The sequence below is a fragment of the Penicillium arizonense genome (assembly GCF_001773325.1).
Source record: "Penicillium arizonense strain CBS 141311 chromosome Unknown PENARI_contig002, whole genome shotgun sequence".
NCBI lineage: Eukaryota > Fungi > Ascomycota > Eurotiomycetes > Eurotiales > Aspergillaceae > Penicillium > Penicillium arizonense.
In genome coordinates, this window is record NW_019173279.1 from 1,580,411 (window position 1) to 1,604,403 (window position 23,993).

The 23,993-nt window shown below is 49.2% G+C and overlaps 5 protein-coding genes across 5 annotated transcripts; 1 reads left to right on the forward strand and 4 right to left on the reverse strand.

The window, feature by feature from the left end:
* Window positions 1–117: 117 nt before the first annotated feature.
* On the reverse strand, window positions 118–804 carry PENARI_c002G06732 (class I SAM-dependent methyltransferase; the record flags this gene model as incomplete). The annotated part of the gene is made up of 1 exon (XM_022627584.1): window positions 118–804. One exon carries the CDS (start codon window positions 802–804, stop codon window positions 118–120), a length of 687 nt encoding a protein of 228 aa, XP_022492516.1.
* Window positions 805–1,843: 1,039 nt separating this feature from the next.
* Window positions 1,844–2,656, reverse strand: PENARI_c002G01643 (uncharacterized protein; the record flags this gene model as incomplete). Its single annotated transcript, XM_022627244.1, has 1 exon — window positions 1,844–2,656. One exon carries the CDS (start codon window positions 2,654–2,656, stop codon window positions 1,844–1,846), a length of 813 nt encoding a protein of 270 aa, XP_022492521.1.
* Window positions 2,657–6,422: 3,766 nt separating this feature from the next.
* Window positions 6,423–8,411, reverse strand: PENARI_c002G08855 (putative C2H2 finger and ankyrin domain protein; the record flags this gene model as incomplete). Its single annotated transcript, XM_022627755.1, has 2 exons — window positions 6,423–8,311; window positions 8,363–8,411. 2 exons carry the CDS (start codon window positions 8,409–8,411, stop codon window positions 6,423–6,425), a joined length of 1,938 nt encoding a protein of 645 aa, XP_022492541.1.
* A 670-nt stretch (window positions 8,412–9,081) lies between these two features.
* On the reverse strand, window positions 9,082–12,742 carry PENARI_c002G07928 (uncharacterized protein; the record flags this gene model as incomplete). Its single annotated transcript, XM_022627688.1, has 3 exons — window positions 9,082–9,193; window positions 9,249–12,524; window positions 12,594–12,742. 3 exons carry the CDS (start codon window positions 12,740–12,742, stop codon window positions 9,082–9,084), a joined length of 3,537 nt encoding a protein of 1,178 aa, XP_022492933.1.
* Window positions 12,743–14,071: 1,329 nt separating this feature from the next.
* PENARI_c002G02533 (ATP-binding cassette glutathione S-conjugate transporter YCF1) lies at window positions 14,072–20,917 on the forward strand (the record flags this gene model as incomplete). Its single annotated transcript, XM_022627315.1, has 6 exons — window positions 14,072–15,138; window positions 16,164–16,341; window positions 16,420–20,335; window positions 20,385–20,453; window positions 20,506–20,597; window positions 20,654–20,917. 6 exons carry the CDS (start codon window positions 14,072–14,074, stop codon window positions 20,915–20,917), a joined length of 5,586 nt encoding a protein of 1,861 aa, XP_022492252.1.
* Between the last annotated feature and the right edge of the window lie 3,076 nt (window positions 20,918–23,993).

The following is a 23,993-nucleotide window of genomic DNA, read 5'->3' on the forward strand; positions in this document are numbered from 1 at the left end:
ATTCAATAGATCATAATGCAATGATCCAAGAACAGGAAAGAATGCAAGTAATTCCGCGTCAATACCTCATCCTCTCAAATAAATGAATAACCGATAGGTATTGGTATTCTACCATCATCATACTTTCCTAGCCAAAACCCACTGGAAAGCAGAATCACACTGAACACCGTCAACCTCCTCCTGATCAACAACAACCTCATCAACCTTAACAACAAACCCAACATCCCCAAGAATCCCCCTCATCTTCTCCTTCCCCCATCCACTCCAATACATAACCCCCTGCTTTGCCCCCAACCAAGCCTCATCAAAAGAATTATCAAATTCCCCCTCGGAGAAATTAGCCAGAACCCAACCTCCAGGCTTCAACCACCCAAAGATCCTCGTGAGAATGGTAATCTGCTCCTCGCGTGGTAAATGGATAATTGAATACATGGCTAGCACAGCATCGAAAGATTCCTGTTTGAATTCAAGACCCATCATATCACCTTGTATTAAGGTTACCGAGTCCGGCAGGTTTTGTTTTGCTAGTGCGATTTGGGATGACGAGATGTCGTTTGCTGTTATTTTGAAGTTGGGGTTTGAGGCTAGGTGTTTGGTGCATGGGACGCCGGCGCCGCAGCCTAGTTCGAGGATTGCTGCTTGGGTAGCTTTGGTTGCTGGTTCGAGGTTTTGGAGGAGGGTGTTTAGGTAGGTGAGGCGGAGTTTGTGGGTTGGTTCAGTCCAGGTTAGGTATTTGTTGGCGATATCGTCGTAGGCCTTTTTTACGTCTTCTTTGACACGGTGGTTATCGATAGTGGTGGTCATTTTGGAGGGAGAGTAGAGCTGAGTAGGGCTCGGATCAAGTTACTGGATGATTTCCTGTTGGGAAAAAAAAAACGAATACTAGGAAGAGAGGTGATATCTTGACTCTTTATAATTATTGATCTAATTGTGTGAATCAATGGACGGACTTACTCCGTACGAGATTGAACAATGACTCATTTGACCTATACGAAATAGGTCAAAGCACAAGGGCTATGTGTAGTGTAGCCGGATATTTGTCAGTGGTCTCGGCCCGTAGTAAGAGAAAACGCGTCTTCTCTGTTCACTCTGTTCAACTGGGGGAGAGGGAAGAGGATGTCGTTTCGACTCTGTGCAGAGTACAGAGTACGGTACCTAAATAGAACAGAATACGGAGGCCCCTCGGATCACATATCTGATTTGGTTACCGACTGTCGTGCACTCCTTAGCACTAGAAATCAGTCCTTAGAAGAGAGGGCCTAATGGCTATGCTTATAGATATTCACATGTACAGTGCTAGGTCACGGCATGACGTTGGTGACAACCTTGGAAATAGACAATTATCGCCCTAGTAATAATCAAAAGTCTAGATGATGACACCAAAGTCCAAAATCATTGAATGAATCAATATATGAATAAAAGTACAGTCTAGTTTAGATAGTAGATGTAGATAGTAGTACAAATCCCAAACAAGCAACCCAAACAAGAGATGTGCAGATGTGCAACCAAGCAAGCAGGTGGTGACCAACATATGAGCAAGCCCAAGTAGGGGCGTCTTGACAATAACATATCAAGGACAAAAAGACAAAAGCATATTCACATAGCCCGAAAACAACGGGACTCACAAAAGACCGAAAAACAGAACATAATAAGAGCAATTTGTGCCAGAACAAGAGATAATAATAATAGTACAGGGGTTGCTTTTCTGCAGAAAAATCAAAGCCAACAAAACAGGCTGGCCAATCTCAAATCACAGATAGGTGTTACAGGGGTACAGATCATATAATACATAATGAAACACGGAAATTGCGTTGTGCAATATGGAATGGTGAGGATGAGGTGGTTAACGGCGACGAGGGCGTAAGCCGACGCGACCCTCCCCGACAAGAGAGTTCCACCTATCGGTAATGTTGTCGCGACCCATTTGGCGCGCGCACTCATCCCATTCTCGTTGAGAGAGGCGGAGTTTCTCGAGGACCAGCTCGAGAAGGCGTTGGTCTTCTTCTTGGGTCCAGATGTTTGATTGAACAGCTGGACTGGAGGAGGAGGTTTCCTCTGTGACCTCAATAGAAGGGAGAGGCGCATCGGGATCGATGCGGGGACCGGCCGCGATGTGTGGGTTCATCTGGCGGCGCGGTGGAGAAGGAGGAGATTGAGTGACTGGTGGAGAATGGAGGGAGTAGAAATCCGTTGAGGAGAGACCGAGAGGGATGTTGTAGGGAGCGTGGCGGATACGTTTGGGGGTTGTGAGACGGTTGCGCCCGCGGCTCATTTCCGCGTCGCTGTCTTCGTCTTCGAGGGCGTCGCGGCGGCGCTTGTTTGCGCCGCGCGATGGTGCGCAAGGCGCGGGTGGGGGTGTGAGAGCGGCGGTTCTGGGGGGTGGTGTTGGTCTAGGAGAGACGGGACGGGCGGCTTTGTGTGATCGCGGCGAGCGCCGCGGTGTGTTAATTGGGAGGGGACTTTGGAGGCGCTGCGCCTTTGTTGAACGGCGCGATGGAGGTGATGGGGATCCGTTGAGGAGAGATTGTAGGGCGCGACAGGTGCCGAGGAGACCGTTGCCTGATGCGAAACCGTCCGATGGAGGTGAGAAGAGGCGAGTAGGGGTGAAGCGAGACGACCGGCGCACATCGCATGGGAGGGCGGATGGAAGCAACATGATTGTAGAGGATGAAAGGTGATATCTGAGCGATTGGAAGATTGGCAGACTGGAAAATAGGTTGAAGGTGTAAATGAGAGGAAGCGAGTCGCGGTCGCGATTTGTGGGCTGCGCAATTGCGCCGGAGGCGGTTGTGATGCGCGACGACGGAGTTAGGGTGGTCAAAATGAATGGATGATGATGTTGTTGGAATGCGCTTCACTTTCCACCTGGTCCGGGGGTTGCGACGGTGGGAAAGTGGTGTTGATGTATTTGAGTGAATGTGTTGTCAGGGAGAAAAGTTGGCGGGGGGAGTCCGAGCGATAAAAGAAAATTGGACCGCAAACGGTCAAGCGATCATCTCCCGTGCCTCCACTCTTTGTTATATGCCTAAGAGAGATTGTTTGAGATGTTTCTATTCCTGAAGAAAAGAAAAGAAAATGTGTAAAGAGTCAGACTGTATGAAAATAGAAACGAAGGTCAGAGCGAATGCTCAAAGGACAACGAATGACTGTTGGAGTATTGTTGGAAGACTGGAATGACTGGAGAGGAACGGAATGAAGGTCTAGTCTATTATACTAATATACTGATATACTATACTATTATACTATGATTTAAAACTCCCAGTGAAACAGTAGAGCAGCCTTGGAAAGGGCCAGAGGGATTGCATGCAAGGCTCTACAGGAGAACAGGCACGAGGAACCCCTGAGACATGACAGGGATCATCTTTGCATTGCCTCGTTGGGATACTCTCAGTTGAACTGTGCATGTTCATTGTAACATCTTAGCGTATGAATTGTATGAAGTGTAGTGTATTGTATGTCCAAGCTTAGGGCTGCGTCAATGGCGTGCATAGGCTTGCATACAGTAGCCAAGGCGCGTTAATCCCAATACACTTGTAACTTATGATGTAAATCTCTGATTATTTGACTTGATACTGGGCGAGTGTCCGTTTAATAGTCTCCCAAAAGAGGAGGTTTCTCTCCTGCCATTCCGCTGCCCTTCACCAGCCTAGGAGGGTTTGTTTCCCTGCCATACCAGCCCTCGAGGGCTCTAAGGATGGTTACTGGGATATCCAGCCTGCTCTTTGACCTATATGCCTTTCAACATTTGACTGTTTTACTGGTGATGGTTCCAATTCGACTTTTCATTGTGAAACGCGGGAACGCGTCGACGCGTACCGCGTTCGCGACGCGACGTGACGCGTTACATGTTACGATACACAGACAAAGAGTAACGTTATAGACAGAGCATACACTATAAACTATACACTACACAGTATAGACCATAGAGTATAGTATACTCCCTTCAGGGCTTAACTTAGCCAAAATCAAGGAAATGCCCTATCAACAGGGTTCTGAGGGCTCCTTGGCAGCCTCGGACCTCAGCTTAATGTTACTTGCATTTGACATCGGGGTTTTTTCTAACACCCTTCAATACACTCTAATCACCCTTACTTTCGTGATCAACCGGAGAACTCGTGCGCAGATCATCACTTGCATTATCTTGCAGAACTCTACCGCAACATCGGGGTGCAGCGGACTACACATACTTGCTGCAACGGGCCGACAACCCGAAGTTCTGATCTATAGCCATTCTACAAACAAAGGGGATGGCACCACACCTCTATTTGAAAATACCCATACACTATGCCAATAAACCACAAAGGGGGCTACTCTCCTTGACCCGAGGCTGGAAGTTCCAAGGGTATCCGCCCAGCTGACCAAGTCCTATACACAGGGGACTGAACAGAGGGCTCTCCTCTAGGCCACTGTAGCATACCAGTCCCAGTCCCACGAGCCCCCAGCCCCTTATCGACATCCGATCTCCTGCAAGGGGTATCAAGAGCCTCGATGAGACTATTCCCAGCGAAAGACATCCATAGGCTACAACAAGGTTAGCCTTCAGGAAATTAGGGCACGAGACGCAAAACATCAAACTATCCTGCTCAAAACGCCCAAACAGCCAAAATGAGAGTTTCCAACTTCCAGGATACCTCGTCCTCCAGGAGCTTCTTCGTGCACGTCCCTGCAAGACCAATGCAAGACCATGCAAGACATCATCCCTTTCCCACAGCGGGCGCTAATGCAGATCATCTCTGCAAACCTGATCGTCCTTCGTGCGCTGCTGTGGCTGGGGTCGCCCTGGTTGCCCCTCCAACCATGCCCCGCTAGGGCTTCGGTCCCTTCATAGGGTGGTGAGTACTGATGGTCTCACTTTTGCCTTGAAGACCTCAGACATTGTTCTGAATAGGGTACTTGGCAGGCTTTTTTTTTGCTTTTTTGCTTTTTGCTTTTGGCTGTGACTGCCCTATAGTTGCCACTTTGTCTTGCTTTAGTTGCCGAATAGGGATATTCACAATTCTTTTTGTGGCTCTTCTGCTGATCACTGGCCCTTGACTATTGCAATATGGCTTTTTCCCTCTCCTTCATCTGGACAGTGTCGCAGCTGATCAGCTGCTCATGGTTTGATATGATTGGATCTAGGAGTCGAGAGCTTACCGTGATCCAAAAATGATATCAGAAGCCTAACACGGACCCAAGAGAATCATACCTGAATCTGCATGGCCTCGACAGAATCACAGTGACCAGATGAAGACAGTCTCTCCCAGACAAGATAAGACCATCGAGTCCGACATGTTGCAAACCAGACTGGGACTAACTCACCAGCCGCAAAGCCTACATACAGTAGTAAATCACTCCAAAGCTATTGAATCACACCACTCATCACTTACCACTAAGCCCAAAGTGAAACATGTACATGGGCTGAAAAAAGATCAGCACACCCACTTCCCCTGTAGAGTTCAATCTTAATCCCCTTCCCCCTCGACCCTCGACCTGCCATAACCCTATACAGTGCATGTACATCCCATGCAACATGTAGCCTGCACCCCCTAGCCAGACTGTCACGCGTTGGGAATCCACACACGGGTACTTACATGAACATGTACTAGTACTGTGGATACGTGTATACTTCCCTCTATAGTGGCACTGAAAGTGGGCCATGGACTGTACCCGAGACCCTAGGGATAAGGAAGAGTGGGCTTATTGAATTATCCTCGCTGGACAGAGTAGTATCTTACCCAATTGAGAGTGAATGCACCCCTCCCTATTTCTGTCTTCTTATCCAGGTTGCCTTATCTTGCCCCCTCCTGTCCTCTTTGGACAGTGTAGTGATGGTCGAGCGTCGTGGGTCGTGCCTCAAGGCACAGAAGGAACGTAGACTATGGCTTGTTCGATTTGCCTCCTAGGGATGAAGGCCGAGTGGAATCTATCCTGTGGAGATGGAGAGCTTATGGGTTTTATGGCGGGATAGGTGTTCCTAAAGATAGGCTGGTGCGTGATACTTGAGTAAGGGTTATTTCTTCTTCGATCCTTTTACATGTCTTTCGATTAGATTAACCTGAAGGTGGTGTGATATTTCTCCCTATCAATGAGGATGGCTTACTTGTTCTCATTTGTTCCCTTCGATAGCATCTAATTTGATAACTGTTCGGATTTTGACTCTGATACTTTCAAATTCGTGCTTTGAAGATGTAAACACTCTCACTCTTTGCTATGTTCGGAAGTAGGGCTACCTGCTCCTGTTCATTGCCCGTAAAATAGTGTTGTCTAAATCTAGCTGCCCGTTGCAGTACAACAAGAGTAGAAATCAAGGAAAGCCAATGACAATGATGCTACTATATGATATTGATATGTCGCCACCATGCAAACATGTATCTAGGAAAGTCCATAAAGAACACAAAAGGGAATGCAACACGTCCCAAAGCTCAAGTATATCCGAACCCTCAGTTCCCCTGCATCCTCTTAAACCGCTCCTCAGCAGCCCTAGCCCTCCGCTCCCTCTCCAAACGCATCTTCATCTCAGGTGTCATACCCCTAGTCTCCTCGTCCCGCTTTTCAGCAGCAGACTTCTCAACAACAGCCCCAAGAGTCCGACCACCCCTCAACGAAGCCTTATGCTCAGCAGCAGCTCTCTCAGCATCCTCGCGCTTCAACCGATCAAGACCAGCCTTACGCCTATTTGATTCCTCCTCATCGGCAGCTTTCCGCTCCTTCTCAGCGCGACTTTCCGCGTCGGCTTTTGATACTGCTGAAGGCACCTTTGCGGCATCCCAGTCCCATTTTGACTCGCCAAGATCGTGGCGGGCGATGCGGAAGGCGTCGCGAGTGGCTCGGTCTCCTGTTAGCTCGAAGGGGGTTCTGCCTTCGCTGTTTGTTGCCGTTGGGTCTGCTTGGGCTTTTGTGAGGAGGGCTGTGACGACCACTGGGGCGTTCAGGTTTGCTGCTAGGTGGAGAGGTGTTGGACAGCGGAAGTTTTGGGGTTGGTTGGCGGGTGTGAAGGTGAAGGTGGGGGGTATGGAGTTGTTTGTGATATAGGACATGAGAGCGGGGACCTTTGAACGGCGGATAAACGCCTGTATTTGAGATGTGTGCAGCAGGGCGGCCTCTTCTTCCTTTGATAGCTTGGGTTTCTGTGGTTGTGGTTGCGGGCGAGGCGTGGCTGGTTTTGATTCTTCCTCGCGCCGTTTGGCTTCCGCTGCTGCCACTGCGGCTTCATCGACTTCGCTGACCTTTACACGGGTGAGCTCTTTGAAGCATCGCAAAAGCTCTCCTTGAGTCGCGCGTCGGGTATTGAAGGGGAATCCTCGTAGTCTAGGGTCTTTCTGCTTGAGGACATTTCCATCATATTGATCGAAAAGAATCTTGCGGTTCGTTTTTCCTGTAGCGCGGACGAACAACAGCTCGGCGCTATCAATCTCCTTGTGCCAATCCGACAGCAAATTCCGAATATCTTTCTCAAGAGCAGCTTCGTTGTAGCGGCGCAAACTGGAACCCGCCGAATGGGCAGCGCCACGAGAAGCATCACTTGCAGATTGCGAACCACCCTGCTTTCGTCGTGTCGTGTATCGGTGGAAGGTCTTGTGCGCAATAACCCGGGCCTGTCTATCTTCGACACCTCCTTGTCTTCGGTGGATCTCCGGTGCCAAAGACACCAGCATAGCAGCGAAGTGGCCACCGCCGATCATGCACATAAAAAAGTGAGGACTAGAGGCGGCGGGAGCCGGGGCATTATTCGCATTATTCGTGCGCGCCTTGATAGGTTCCAGCTGCTTGCGCTGTAGAGTCTCAACCAGATGACCGGGCTCGTCTTGTTCAGCATTCGAGAAAATAGCCCTGTAAACGCCCAGGGACTTGTTTGACGGTAAACCCGAACTAGCCAGCCAGAAAAGAGGGTGCTTCGGAGAGCTCGTTACAGCAGTTTCTGTTTCTTCATTGGTCTGGGATAGCTTCGCCTGCTTTTTCAGCAGGGCTGACAGTGTCGTGTTCGCGCCCGTGTCTGCCTCCTCCTCTTCAGTCTCCGAAGACTCCGATCCCGATATTGACTCGTCTAGTTCCCCAATCGCTTTCGCAAACTCGATCTCCTCAAGAGGTGCATTTCCGCGCAGCTGGGCTTTGATGTTGTAGCGGTGATGGTCGGAGCGGACATGGCTGCGCTGTTCCTGTACATTGTTGTAGGAAACCTTGCAGAGAGAGCAGAGGGTAGAGGTTGCGATCGCAGAGTCCTGCGCTGCGAGTTCAGCGTCTTCCGAGTTTGTCTCGGGCTCTTCTTCGGTGACAGGGTTCGTGGTTTTGGCCGTGAGAGTCGCAAGAAGTTCCGGCGGGAGGTCGTACACTGGGAAGATCAGCAAAAGCCATATTAAAGTTTGGAAGCTCGGAGTCTTACCATAGAGAGGCCTTTTCAGGAGCTCCTCCATTCGAGTCGTATCCGCCATGATGAGCTGGGCGAAGAACGTGTATCGAATTCGTGGCTGCCCCTCCAATGACGCCGATAAGTGGGTTCTTACCGCCTAAGGAATGCAGGCACTATGCGGTTTCTTGCTTGCTTTTATTTCTTTTTCTTGTTTGCAATTGAGGCAATTGAGATTGAGTCACAGCGCTGCAAAATGCCTTGCTCAGCCCGGGTGGATTTATTGGCATTAATAATCTGTTGGAAGTATCTGGGCTGTGCTTGTAGATATAGCGGAGCTAACGAGTCGGCCTCCCGTTGGGGAAATTTGACTCATGGGCTGCGGTCATCTTCTCTCGTGTGCCTAAATGCTGGGATTTATATTTTGTAAATCCTCTATGATGAGAATGATTCTCTTCTCTACCTCTACGTGAGCATATATTTCTTCAGTTTATATTTACAATTCACGTGATCTTGATGTAAAAAATTGTTCTACGTCATAGTGTTTGCACTGTTTGAGAGTACGTCTATATCTACAACAAACATAACTTATATAACTTAAATAGGCGGGGGGGGGTGTGTAATTACCGATCCCCTAAATTGAATGCTATAGACTGCTGGCAACCCAAAACTGAACCTCTCATCTATGTAGGTTCAACAGAAAATATTAAGTCACAATATAAGGTACAAAATTACAGCTGCAATCTAGATAGCAATCAGTGTTGTGACTTGCAACTGGTGCAGTAGTTCAGTGTGACATGGCAGGAGTTAGAAAGATAGGTAGTTCCACACTTCTCAACACCGTCATTGTCCTTCATATACTCAACCCTGTTGAAAATGTCAGTTAAGTTTCCACGAAATATAGAGACAGGATTGAACTTACGCATCCTTGATCTGTCGTCCAGTCATTCCAAATCCATAGTCATCACACTTATACTGGGCAACACAACCAGCCTGGCCAAAGGTGGCAACCATAACCATGCCACTCTGGATCTTGGCAGTATAGGATGCAAAATCGCTGTAGACAGTATCATCCTCGAACTGCTCATAGGCCCGCTGGCAAGCATCATCAACACTTTTGCATTGACTTGAGCCCTTGTTGTTGGCGTCCGTCTGGGTCGGGGCCGCTGTTTCCAAGGTAACTGGGGAGCCGGCGCCATTTGTGAAAGTGTATTGCTTGCCGTAGACTTCTCCGTATTCAAGAGTTCGCGAAGGGTAGGAGATGATGTTTCCATCTTCGGTCATGACGATAGGCTCAGGGGTCGCTGTTGTAGGAGCTTGAGTTGCAGTTGGTTCTGGCGTGATGCTTGATGGGAAAGTGGTGTAATCAGTGCAGTAATCGGAAATCAGAGGCGCTGTCGCGTAGTAGCTCTGTCCGTCAGATGTTGTTGAACACTGGCAGTGCGGTGTTGCGACATTAGGACCACCTTGGTTCATACACATATACGAGCTTCGGGAGGCTGAGGCTGAGGTCAGGCTTGACGTAGATGTGACCGGGGCTGAGGTTATTCCTGAAGATGAGGCCGGTGCTGCCAATGAAGCTGATCCTGTGGATGAAGGTGGTGTTGAAAAGATTGATTTAGATGAGAAGCTTGGTGTGGATGATGGGTTTACTGTGGATGACGAGCTTGCTTCTGAAGACGGCGTGGAAGATGAGCGTGGAAGTGATGATGAAGCTATTGCCGATGATGATACACTTCCCGAGATTGAAGATGTGGCTGACGGGAACCTTGACGATGATGGAGAGTCTCCAGAAGGCAATGGTTGCGAGGTAGAGATTGAGCTCCGGAAAGTAGTCGCACTCGAGACTTGGGAGGTACTGATTCCAGAGCTACTAGAGCTAGAGCTGGAAGAGTTGGTGTAGCTTCTACATGGGTTGGCATAACCCTCACCTCGTTTCTGGAAAGCCCCTGCAGGAGCTGCGGCATGGGGAAGCCAGAAATCTTGGTAAGTAATCAACTGATCCTCTACCCACAGGCGCCAGCGACCAACTTGAAGACCCGCAGAAGCTGGATCACTGGGTGTGGTGAGCCATGTTTGGAAGGGGTCAACTTCGAGAATGGCTCTACCTGCAACGCCTGGTTCCTGGGTAGATGCCTGTTGACTCGTGCGTGTGTATCCCATGACAATGCCTTCTCCACCAGAGCCGGGGATGGCATTTGCGAGTCTTTGCGCGAGGTCGTTTGCACGGTCTTGATACCTCAGCGTAGTTGAAATGCCAAACATTTGTCGATCAAAGTCCGTGGTATAAGGCGTAAGGACAAACACTTTGGGGGCGTAGATGGCATTCAGAACACCGGGGGTTTGATCAGTTCCAATCAGTTCAGTCACACTTTGTGCAAACGCAGTACCATCCCGTAGGGCATTGAAGGCAGTTGATACAAAGTAATTGTCATCGGTTGGGCTGTAATCGCCGTGGATGAAGACTGGGTTCTCCCAAATGTGTGAAATATAAACACCTTTCTCAGATGCAAGGATCACAGCTGTGCATCCGTAGATACCATTGACACCAGCAGCCGAGTGACCAAATGTTGGGAAGTCAAACCACTGTCCTGATGCATCACCCAATTGACTGACCCAGGTAGGTGTCAGCGTCCTGACATAGTCGGCGTAGGGAGGGGAAACATCCGCAAGAGCACGTTCAACTAATGAGCGATCCACTAGGTGATTATCTTGGCTGTTGGGTTGGCTCCTCTTAGATGCAGAGCTAGATTGTGTTGGAGCTGTAACTCCGACGCTCCCAGCAACACCATAGCTGCCAGTTGGCAGGGTAGCGGTTGTACTTGTTGAGATCAATGCACAGTTCTCTGTGGTGGCTATAACGCCCATGCTAGCACCACTGAGAGGACCCTTGTTCATCGGGCATGACTTGCCGCATGTATCAGAAGCACATGGGATTTGGGTTCCAGTTGCTGAGGCAGAGGTTGAGATGGTGGTCGTCAATCCGGTAACTGAGCATCCAACGGTGGTGACAGTGGTCGAGGGCGTGCAAGTTGTGGTGGGAAGAGTGGAACTTCCAGTAACAAAAGAGGTAGGTACACACTTGACAGTCACCTTGAATGCTGTGGATGACTCTGTGCACGTAGAGGACGAGGTGGTGGTTGATGAATCAGAGTTCGAACTGCTTTCGGTGTTGTCTTCATTGTCGTTCTCAGTGAGGTTTTCGTTATCCTCTGTGAGTTCATCCAGCGTGTCGTCAATGGAATCAACATTATTTGTGTTGATGTCGTCCGTGACCTTTTGCAGATCTTCATCAATGCATGATAATGAGATGATGATATCGCCAATGGAACCAAACAATCCTCTCTTCTTCTTTGAACCACACCCTGAAGAGGAAGATGAGCCACCAAGATCAGAAATCAGTCCTTCTACTTCACTTCGAATGCTTTTCACCTTATTAAGGGTATCAGTTTTAAGAGGATCTGGGTTCTTCTTCCAAGAACTGATGATTGGGATGAGGCCAGCAATATCTGAGGACACTGAAGATACACTGGATGTCGCTTCAGAACTTTGGATAGTCGATGTAACAGGTGGAAGAGTAATTGGGGTTGAGTATGTGTCTCCAGTTATGACCGGAACTACCACAGTGCTACCTGATTTGACAATCGTGGAAGATACAATGGTAGGTCCGCCTGAGTTGGCGTAGGATGGAGACAGGCTCTTGCTGCTACCACTGCTTGACGGAGTTATTGATGAGACACCGATGCTAGTGCTTGTGCTGACTGTAGAGAAAGCACTGGTGGACGAAGCGTCAGTGTTGCTGCTGCTTCGAACCGAGCTTCGAGAGCCTCCAGAACTAGATAGTTGGTTTGTGCGCGACAAAGAGGATCCCGGAATACCGCTGCTGCTGCTAAACGATGGGCTTCCGGTGCTAGAAGACGGTATTGCGGTTGATGTAAAATATGGGGTGCTTTGAGGTTGAGAAGAAGATGGAACGTTCGAGGACACCGGGCTATCCGTGCTTTGAGCAATGTTTCCAGTACTAATCAGGGACTTGGAGCTTGGCGGAATCACGTTGGATGAGCTGAATCCAAAGCCATAAGAAGCATCACTGCTCGATACAATGACAGCAGAACTTGTTTGCTTAGGTGCAGATGAGGGAAGACTGCTTGAAGAGGGATTAAAGGAGCTTTTGCTTTGTACACTGCTGGTCCTAAGACTGAAAATTATCCTCGCGTCAGTCCATTCGCGGCCCAATCTAAGTCCTCATAAGAGTCCAATTTCATACCTAGAGGGTGTAGATGCAGGCAATGTGGAAGCAAAAGAGCTTTTACCGCTAGAGTTTCCTATGGCAGCTCCAGAGGTAAGCTGTACAATTGAAGTCAGAACCAAAAAGGCCCATCTTGCTGATACAGACCAGCCGTCAGAAGGCCGCATTGTAAAGATTTGTATAAGGCCAAGTGCAACGCGTAGAGAACAAAGGGAATGTGAGAAATTTACGGCCTGTCTACCGCGGTGCTTAAGTAGCTGAGAGAATAGCCCGTTTGACATTGTAATATTCCAAGTCAGGATGCTATTTCAGGGGCCCACGAATCCTGGCACGAAACCTTTGGGGCCAAATGAACCGTTCTAGGGGCCATATGGTGCTTTTCTTGGGGCTAAATATGTAAGCACTAGACTCTCAATGCATTAATTACGATCTACATCGAGTCCAATACGATAATAAACACAAGAAGGTACAGGCCTAGTGGCAAATAGAAGGAAGTGGTCCATGGCATGCCAACGGTAGGCTGTAGATCAGCGACATGGTATACAATACATGTAAGATTCTAAAGAAGAGGCAAATTTGCTCGAGTACGGGTCCGAAGCAATCAGTATAGTTTGCATTTCGCCATCGAACTACAAAGCCAGCCCCCTTTGCTTACTTTGTAGAATCTTCAAGTATCTAATTCTTACTCGGTTCAAGCAAATCATTATATGGCTGATGCGACTGAACATCATTCGTAGCCTTGAAACGCGGATGATCTGCCAAGTTTCCGCCCCAGGGGTAAAACAAGATACATGTACAATGAAGAATCTAAACAGGGGTGAAGTGGAGAAACGTTGTCAGCACTAAATCAATTGAGTTAGGCTGAAGTTTAGGATTGATACACCAGGGACTTCTGTGAAATCTGAGAACTAATTGCTAGGTCTATGTCCACGGGTATAACATCTGATCTCTAATTTTGGGTGACCCGACCTTCTTCTTTTGGTCTAGTTGATCCTCTGGAGCTCCTCTGAGGCTGACTTTTGTAAGACTGTTACCAATTGCCATTTATTGTGACAATCATATTCGGGCAGAACAAGGCTCTCTCTTCGGATTCGTACCGGTATGATCAGTAAAGATTAGTGTCTGAAGAATGGAATTAGGCCGTTGTATGATCGTAAACACTGTGGATCCCACCTGGGCAGCCCCCGGCGATCTGCAACATATCCGCACAATTAGCCCCATTCGTTTCGTTGATATCAAGGACTGCGGCCGTTTCAATGGGGCTAAATAACTTCCGGTGGCTCAGTAAGCACTAGTCTCCAAATCAGCACTAGCTATGATCAACGTCATGCTTTCCATATTCAAGAACAGGTCTCTTGGTTGGTTTTGTTTTTAGAATGAGTTCGTGGGGGCGTCACATGACTGTCAGATTGGGTACACACCTGCAACCACCGACACCAGGGACATAATTTATACAAAAATTTGTTAATCGTGCATTTACCACTGCTATAGGCAACATGTCATCACAACAGCAAACGCAGCAGCAGATGCAACAGCAAATTATGATGCATGCTCGCCGACAACAAATGCAAATGATGGCGATGCAACAAAGAGTCCTCAACGGCAACATACTTCCACGGCAACAAATGCAACCACAATCGCAAACAATGGGCTCAACATATGACGACCTTCCAATCAATAGCCCTAGCGATGTTGAATTCACTAATGGACATCCTACATTCTTTGGTCAACCCCCTACCTTTTTCGGTCCTTTTGTATCTGCCTGCCGACACGGTCCACTCTCTGTCGTTCAATCTACTATATCTCAAGAGCAACTTACACCAGCATTCCTCCATCATGGCTTGGTACTTGCACTCAGCTCCGGTAATATTGAGGTTGCGAGTTATCTCCTCTCTAATGGGGCACCAATTGTTCGCGAAACTCCGGGAAATGTCCTATCCGCCCCTCCGGACCAACAAATTGGTCTCTTCGAACTCCTCGTCCGCCATGGCTGGACCCCAAATACCCCAAGCTTTTATGGTGCTGTCTTACTCCCTAGAATTGTGACCAACGTCCCTCTTCTTCGTTGGTTCCTTGACCATGGAGCTGATCCCAACCTTGGCACACAACGAGACTACCGTGATCGCCGCGGCGGACCGGACACAGATTCATGCATCACCCTTGAAAGAGCTGCAGCTCGTGGCGATGTGGAAGCTGTGCGTATGATTCTAAAGGCAGATGCGCGGATTGAGAATGGATTGCCATTACACTATGCTGCAGGAGCATGTCCTCCAGGTGGAAATCCACATGCTACTCAAGTTAAACCGAGCTTGGATTTCGATACGAACAGAATTCCAGTGATGGCTCTACTGGTAGAGCATGGGGCGGATGTGAATAAGAAAGAGGAATCACGACATATGACACCGCAGTATGCTATTGTGCATGCAGTCATAGCAGGAGCAGTCGAGCGGGTGAGGTGGTTGTTGGAACATGGGGCAGATCCAAATGTTAGAGGCGCTTATGGAAGTGCAATCGAACGTGCACGTGCTATTGGGAATGGAGATATGATCAGTGTGATTGAAGGGTTTGTTGAGCGAAGTTAGTGAGTGCCAAGGTCAAGTAACACCAATTGTTTGGTGGAATGGTCTTCACGTCTATCAGGTCACCCAATGTGCATATAGCTATACTAAATCCGGTTTGGCTTTGTTGAAAATAGAACATACTTTTGATTTTCCTATAGTGTCGGTCCTTGTGAAATCATGGTCGCTGTGATGTTTTGAGTCAGAATGGCATCACTTAGACTGGGCTTGGTACAGCCACCTAAGCAGTTTTGGTTACAAGAATGTACATTGTCGAAAAATGGCGCATATCGATATCAAGTTAATGGTTCATCGTATCCTTGAAGCGTCAAGAGAGGTAAGTGTAGTTTCTGTTCGCGGTGATACAATACATATCTCATTCGGGGCTTGCCTACTACACAGTTATAACGAAGCTTAGGAATCTTATGAGACATAATTGATTGCTAGACAAGCTAAGTCATAGGAGACAATAAAAGGACATAGTACTATGGCAAAGAAGTCGATGGATAGGTTAGAAACAGTAGAAAAATGATAGAATTCTAGAAGTGCCAAGCAACCGCATCGGTCTTAGTCGGGGCTTATCCCCGATGATTACATCATATTCCACATCCCGTGACAAATAAAAGACATGCCAGGGCCATGATTTATGCTCGAAGCCAGAGGGTATGAAGCTCAGTGCTAGAAAAAGTCTAATCAGACTACAAGAACCATAGAGGAAGTCATCGATCGATATGTAATAAGTCCGACTTTATAGGTTCCATCGGGATCCGTAAGCAGCCCAGATATCCCCAAAAAAGCGGAGCCGCCTTTTGCTTTTAGTAAGCAGCCTAGCTTTCCAAACCCCCGTCACGCTTCAAGTCTTGGAGTTTTCTGCTTGTCTGTGCACAGAAAGGCATATCGGGACGCAGTCGCTTCGAAAAATGCTGGATGGCCAATCCCAGGTGGTCCTAGAGGGATCCCAAGGGAATCTTTTGCATTCCCTTGGATCGGCGATCAATTCCCCCCGGCGACAGCCCTTTTGCACTCATAGCGAGGGCTGGGGCCCCATCAGCTCATCGAGATTCGACTTGACGCCATGCTTCCTTGACGTGATTGTGGCGGTAGTGGCTGTCTGGGGTACGCTGAGCGGACTGGGTGCCTTGTGGTTGTTGCTTAGGAAGCGGATTCCGCAGCCCGTATCGAAGAACTGGCATTTCTACACCAAGTTGGTTAGTCATACCGATAACGAATACCCTTCCAGGATCGCGTACAGGGTGAATGGTCGCTGACTGACTGTGATGCTATAGGCCGTGCTTGCTGCTCTTGTCTTTGTTACCGCCCTTCAAGCTGCGATCCAGGCCGAAACGCAACCGAACGCCTTCTGGGCCGACTTCCGATTCTGGTCCTCGGTTCTGACCATCGTGTCGCTAGGAGTGATTACTTCGGTACAATACTTCGAGCACTGGCGGAGCAGACAGCCCAACGGGGTTGTCCTGTTTTACTGGCTCTTCTTTATCATCGCCTATGCCATTAAACTGCGCTCTCTGGTCGCGCGCGAAGCATTCGTCGACCAACTCCCTTACTTTATTTGTATCAACGTGAGTTTGGGTCTGGCACTGGTTGAGTCTGTGCTAGAGTACTTCGTCCCCAAGAAGCAGAGCGCATACGATGCTCTGGGAGACGAGGATGAGTGTCCTTACAACTATGCCGACATATTCTCGGTCCTTACCTTCAGCTGGATGACCCCGATGATGAAATATGGATACAAGAACTACCTGACCCAAGATGATCTGTGGAATCTTCGCAGTCGCGATACCACCCGGGTCACGGGTGATGCCCTGAAGGAGGCATGGGAAGAACAGCTCCAAAGCAAGAAGCCGTCCCTGTGGATGGCGCTGTTCAAGGCTTTTGGTGGACCCTACGTCCGCGGTGCGATCATCAAATCCGGAAGTGACTGCCTTGCTTTTGTCCAGCCGCAACTCTTGCGACTTCTCATTTCCTTCGTTGACTCGTATCGGTATCCTGACCCACAGCCTGTCATTAGAGGCGTCGCTATCGCCCTGGCCATGTTTGTTGTTTCTGTCTGTCAGACCAGCTGTCTTCATCAATACTTCCAGCGTGCCTTCGATACCGGTATGAGAGTCAAGTCGGCCTTGACCGCTATGATCTATTCCAAGTCCTTGAAACTGTCAAATGAAGGTCGCTCGACAAAGACAACTGGTGATATCGTCAACCACATGGCCGTTGACCAACAGCGCCTTTCGGACTTGACACAATTTGGCACTCAACTCTTGTCTGCGCCTTTCCAAATTATGCTCTGCATGGTATCTCTTTACCAGCTCGTTGGACCTAGCATGTTCGCCGGTGTCGGAGTCATGATTCTGATGATCCCTCTGAATGGTGTTATTGCACGCATGATGAAGAAGCTGCAGATTGTCCAAATGAAGAACAAGGACTCGAGAACGCGACTGATGACTGAGATTCTGAACAATATCAAGAGCATCAAGCTGTACGCCTGGAACACGGCGTTTATGAACAAACTTAGCCACATCCGAAATGACCTTGAGCTTAACACCTTGCGCAAGATCGGAGCCACACAATCTATTGCCAACTTTACCTGGCAGTCAACTCCTTTCCTCGTCTCTTGCTCCACATTCACTGTTTTCGTGTTGACAAGTGACAAGCCTTTGACCACCGAGATTGTGTTCCCGGCTTTGACGCTCTTCAACTTGCTGACATTCCCCCTCTCTATCCTTCCCATGGTGATTACATCTATTATTGAATCATCTGTGGCTGTGAAGCGGTTGATGGACTACTTCACCGCAGAGGAGCTCCAGAGCGATGCTGTCTCCTTCCAAGACCCCGTGGTACACCCCGGCGACGAGTCTGTTCGTGTGCGTGATGCTTCGTTCACCTGGAACCGTTATACAGGAGCCACCGTGCTAGAGAACATCGATCTTAGTGCGCGCAAGGGTGAGCTGAGCTGTATCGTTGGCCGAGTCGGCGCAGGAAAGTCTTCTCTTCTTCAGTCACTGTTAGGTGATCTCTGGAAGAATCAGGGAGAAGTAGTCGTACGTGGCCGCATCGCGTACGTCGCTCAAGCACCTTGGGTTATGAATGCCAGCGTCCGGGAAAACATTGTTTTCGGACATCGATGGGATCCGGCTTTCTATGACCTTACCGTGGAAGCATGCGCCCTAATTGATGACTTCAAGAACTTGCCGGACGGTGATCAGACCGAAGTCGGAGAACGTGGCATTTCTCTTTCCGGAGGACAAAAAGCACGCCTGACACTCGCCAGAGCAGTATATGCTCGTGCCGATATCTATCTTCTGGACGACGTTCTCTCCGCCGTTGATCAGCATGTTGGACGTCATATCATCAACAAGGTTCTCGGAAAGACCGGTCTTCTCAGCGGCAAGACCAGAATTCTTGCAACCAATGCAATCACTGTCCTCAAGGAGGCGGACTTCATTGGCTTGCTCCGTGATAAGACCATCATTGAAAAGGGAACATATGAACAACTGATGGCCATGAAGGGCGAGATCTCCAATCTCGTTCGTACAACCGTGGTGGACTCGGATGATGAAGGTACTGCTAGTGGATCTAGTGGATCCGAGGATCTTACCAGCGTCGAAAGCTCAGTTGAGACTGCTGTTCTTCAAAACGGCGGTGACTCCGATGTTGATAACACAGAGCAACCTGGCGATCTTATTCCCATCAAGGCAGCTGGCGAAGCTCGCAGACGTACCAGCACAGTTACTTTGCGCCGTGCAAGCACCGTGAGCTGGCAAGGTCCCCGGCGCAAGCTAGGAGACGAGGAGAATGTTCTCAAGAGCAAGCAAACCCAGGAAACCTCGGAGCAAGGGAAGGTGAAATGGAGTGTCTACGGCCAATATGCAAAGGACAGCAACACCGTCGCTGTCGGATTTTACTTGTTCGCCATGTTGGCCGCCCAGACAGCTCAGGTTGTTGGAAACTACTGGCTGAAGTACTGGACTGAGTGGAACGAGGCTCATGGAACCAATGCTCAAGTTGGCAAGTTTATCGGTGTCTACTTGGCCCTCGGGTTGGGCTCGTCTCTTCTAGTCATTCTCCAGAACTTGATCCTGTGGATTTTCTGTTCTATCGAAGCGTCTCGCAAGCTTCATGAGCGCATGGCATTTGCTATCTTCCGCTCACCCATGAGCTTCTTCGAAACCACACCATCTGGCCGTATCCTCAATCGCTTTTCCAGTGATATTTACCGTGTTGATGAAGTACTTGCCCGTACTTTCAACATGCTGTTCGCCAACTCTGCTCGTGCCGTCTTCACCATGATTGTCATTTCAACTACGACCCCTGCTTTCTTGTTGTTTGTCATTCCTCTGAGCTATATTTATCTCAGCTACCAGAAGTACTATCTGAGAACTTCGCGCGAGTTGAAGCGTCTCGATAGTGTCACTCGAAGCCCAATCTTCGCTCACTTCCAGGAGTCCTTGGGCGGCATTTCCACTATTCGTGCCTATCGCCAAGAAAACCGGTTTGCTCTTGAAAATGAATGGCGCATGGATGCCAACCTACGGGCTTACTTCCCGTCCATCAGCGCTAACCGCTGGCTCGCCGTTCGTCTGGAGTTCATCGGCTCAATCATCATTCTGGCATCTGCCGGACTTGCCATCATGTCCGTTGCTAGTGGCAGTTTACTTTCCCCCGGTATGGTCGGTCTGGCCATGTCATACGCTCTCCAGATCACACAGTCGCTTAACTGGATCGTTCGCCAGACCGTCGAGGTCGAGACTAACATTGTGTCTGTTGAGCGAGTGCTCGAGTATGCCAATCTCCCTAGTGAGGCACCCGAGGTGATCTTCAAGCGCCGCCCTGCTATCGGCTGGCCGGCTCAAGGTGCCGTTTCATTTAATGATTACAGCACCCGCTACCGCCCCGGGCTCGACCTTGTACTCAAGGATATCAATCTCGATATCAAGCCTCATGAGAAGATTGGTGTCGTTGGCCGTACTGGTGCTGGAAAGAGTTCACTTACACTGGCTCTGTTCCGTATCATTGAGGGTGTCAACGGCAACATCAGCATTGATGGGCTCGATGTCTCTACAATTGGTTTGTTCGACCTTCGTGGCCGTCTTGCCATCATTCCTCAAGATCCTGCCATGTTCGAGGGCACCCTGCGTGACAACTTGGATCCTCGTCATGTCCATGACGATACTGAACTGTGGAGTGTTCTAGGTAGGTCTTTAGATCATTTTATCTTCTTTCCCGTGACTGACTTATCTAGATCACGCGAGATTGAAGGACCATATCTCCGGGATGGAGGGACAGCTGGATGCCCAGATTCAGGAAGGAGGTAAGGCACCATTTTCACCTGAGCCCTCAGGCATCTTCTAACAATACAACAGGCTCCAACTTGAGTCAGGGCCAGCGCCAGCTGGTGTCTCTCGCACGCGCCCTGTTGACACCCAGCAACATCCTTGTTCTGGACGAGGCAACCGTATGATATCAATCTTTTTACATTCGACAGACAATTTCAGCTAACAACAGCGATAGGCCGCGGTTGACGTAGAAACCGACGCACACTTGCAACGCACCCTGCGCAGCAGCATCTTCCAGGACCGAACCATCATTACGATCGCGCACCGCATCAACACGATCATCGACTCCGATCGTATCGTCGTTCTGGACAAGGGGCGTGTGGCGGAGTTCGACACGCCCGCAGAGCTGATCAAGCGTGGCGGAAAATTCTACCAGCTCGCCAAGGAGGCCGGCCTGCTCGACAACGACGGTGCCATTACCTCCTCCCAGAAAGCGTAAAAGCCAATCAATCGCCATGGTCCCCAGTCCTCCGTATTTCCTTGACAAAGATGGCTCAGATAGCCAGCCCCAGATGGCTGAGATGGTTCGAACCGGCCTCATGCAGTCCTGAGTGGCTCGGGGAGGCCGGATCTTCTCTGTTACCCCGGGCCGATCGCAGGCCCTTTGGCTTTTTTGAGTGCTGCCTGCATGGATCATGCCCTTTCATCTGTGCTGACAGTTCCAACGCCTTGGTGATGTGGCTCGGCCGTCTGTGCATACTGCATGTACATGTACTGAGTGAAAAGTTTTTCATTGCACCAGGGACCCCCTGACAGGGGCCAGCAAGATAGAGCTAAAAAAAATGTTTTTATTTCCTGCACATTCAGACCCTGTCCTCGAGCCTCTCCCATTGTGTTTCATGTTGGGATCGGGGTTTGCCTTCGTGACCTTGAACATATGATTGGATTGGCTCTGCGAACCAAAACAAAAGCCAAAAAAAACGCCTTATCTCTTTTATTATCCTGTCAACTGTGATCAAATTGTGGCCGTGCACAGCGTCGTTCTGCTTGTTTATATGTGAATAACTTAATACAGTCTCCGGACATAGCTAGATCCCCCCAGAAACGATCAGTGGCTAGACCCAACGTAACCCTGCATCAAACAAGTGAACAGACAATCTCCTAGACAATCATAAGCCATTCATATCCTGATTATATGCAGTAGCGCCGAGTCCCAAACGTGGCGGTGACATATTGACAATCACAACTACAAGCAGTGCATTGTAGCGGTGAGGGTACCTCCGACTTGCCAGTTGTCCCGCCACTTTTGTTCACCAACCAAGTAAGCAACCGATATCAAAAATATCATAGATGCACAGTCCTAGTGCTGCCATCTACAGAAGAATCCCGTCGGTTTCCACTTGACATCATACATTATATCTTGCCACGCAGCCAGACGCTCACCCGCCACAGTCTCTGTTCTGGTTCGACGATCACATACGGTATACTAGGCTTTTTCCGCCCCCCCACTTCGGGGAAAAAGGACGAGCGGGAGTATTCAATAGTGGCAATGTACATGTATACGAGGCCACCTCCTTGCTCCTTGCGGGATGCGAAACAGATTAGCCACGCGGGAGATTGGAAATTCATGCACATGCATTAACTTCGTAGATGTGGGCGGACTGTACAGATAATGGGGAAGGAGGAGCTAGGAAACGGGAGGCGAATGTGTCACTACATACCAGATCAGGATTTAGGCTGAAAAACAGTAGATACATGCACAGAGGGAGAGAAAATACCTTCCTCTTCTAACAGAGCTGAAGGAGGGGCAACCAGACCATGTCAACGTCTGAGTAATGCCGTTGCGTGTCATGTCAGAGACAGAATCCATAGAAGTAAAGATATTCACTTCGAAGCACAATCGCCGATTTCGCGTGGAAAAGCGGCTCGCGATCTCGCCTTACGATCATCTCCTCGCCTCCTCCCTCCTACCCCGGTCTGTGCATCTCGTCATGAACATCATTGGCCGCGGACCTGCATTCGGGATTTGTTTCAGCTATCTAGATCCAAGGCAAGGGGGCATCTCAGACGCACAGCGAGGACGGGGAGTCAGCGGAAGTTGCTTCCTTAATCTTGTTCAATGGGCCATTGAGCCTCGATGCACCAATCAGCGGCCCAGAGTCAGATCTTCAGATCTGAAAGGGAAAAAACCAAAGTCAGTATAGACTCTCGGATGAGTACCTCGACAGAAGAAGTAACCAGAGACCGACATGAAGAAGAACGGACCTTCTTGCTTCTCCTCTCACACACATATCCTGGGTGAATCCACTGAGGGGATGTCTGTTCCCTGTTTTTCTATAGGTGCGATCTCTTCTTCATGCTCTACAGATATCCATATCCATGTTCATCTTCATGTACGTGTGTGTGTGTGTGCGCGCGCTTTTCTCTCATGCACAGCCATACGATACTGCATTACCCGGTCTGCAGACAATACCCACAATCCCACAATCTCACAACCGGACATCATCTGCAACGCCCATCCAGCCCTCTAAGCGAACCTAAACCGCAAGCCATCTTACTCTCCACCCGAACAGGCCCGGGACACTAGATCTCCACTTCCAAGCATCCTCATCGTACATAGGACAGACATGTACATACATAAGATGTAAGTTACATGTAGCAGTATGTGCATATAGGCAAGGTACATCAGTGGATGTGGACACAGGGCAATAAAGAAGCGACTCTTCCGAATGGCTTTGTTTCTCTCTTTTCCACCTCCACTCAGCGCACTACAGGCGCAGGCAAGCGGCTCCTGTAATTTGGGTCATTTGTTCCGAAGTGGGTAAATCGAGAAAATCGAGATTGTACCTGCTGGTATGGTGAACTAGCCCAGCCTCTTTTTCATTTGCATGTATATGTGCATGTGCATGTGTTATGTGGTCCCCTCTTCTATGGGTTGCGTCTTTACATTGAAGATCGGGACTGTTCCTGGAATGGTGGTGGTGGTGGTGGTGCTGTGCTCTGGAGCAGATGACCTTGATAAAGTACCGTACACCGCGATTGGGTAGCTTCGGTTTTAGGTGTAGTTCTACTTTTTTCTTCTTGCTTCCTTACCGAGGTAATGGATGATCAGCTCCAGATCCAGGTCCATGGTATATGCACAATGCGCAATCGGGATTTGCACGGACTATGCAAATCCCTCTGGTTCGGATTGTAACTTGGCTATACCGAGTACAATATTCAACAACCTGATCAGATTCAGATCTAAGTTTGGATCGGCTCAGCCTTGAGGGGAAAGAGGGTCAGGGTGGAACATTCATCGCGCAGACAATCCATAATCCACAATCCACTGTCATGCACAATGCAGCAGTGCCACTGTGGCGGGATGGGACCGCTCGTCCTGAACGCTTAGACCCGCGAAGCAAGACGATGAAGTAGGTCTTGGGGCGCCATGATCATCGCCATATGGAGCAGCGAAAGTTGTCTTGGGAAACTGGGGCCTTGGGGAACATGATCCGCTGGAGTGGCGCTGAGAGTTCTGTGTGTAGTATCGGATTTTAATTGGGGCCGGGGAGATATATAATCTATGTGAGCCA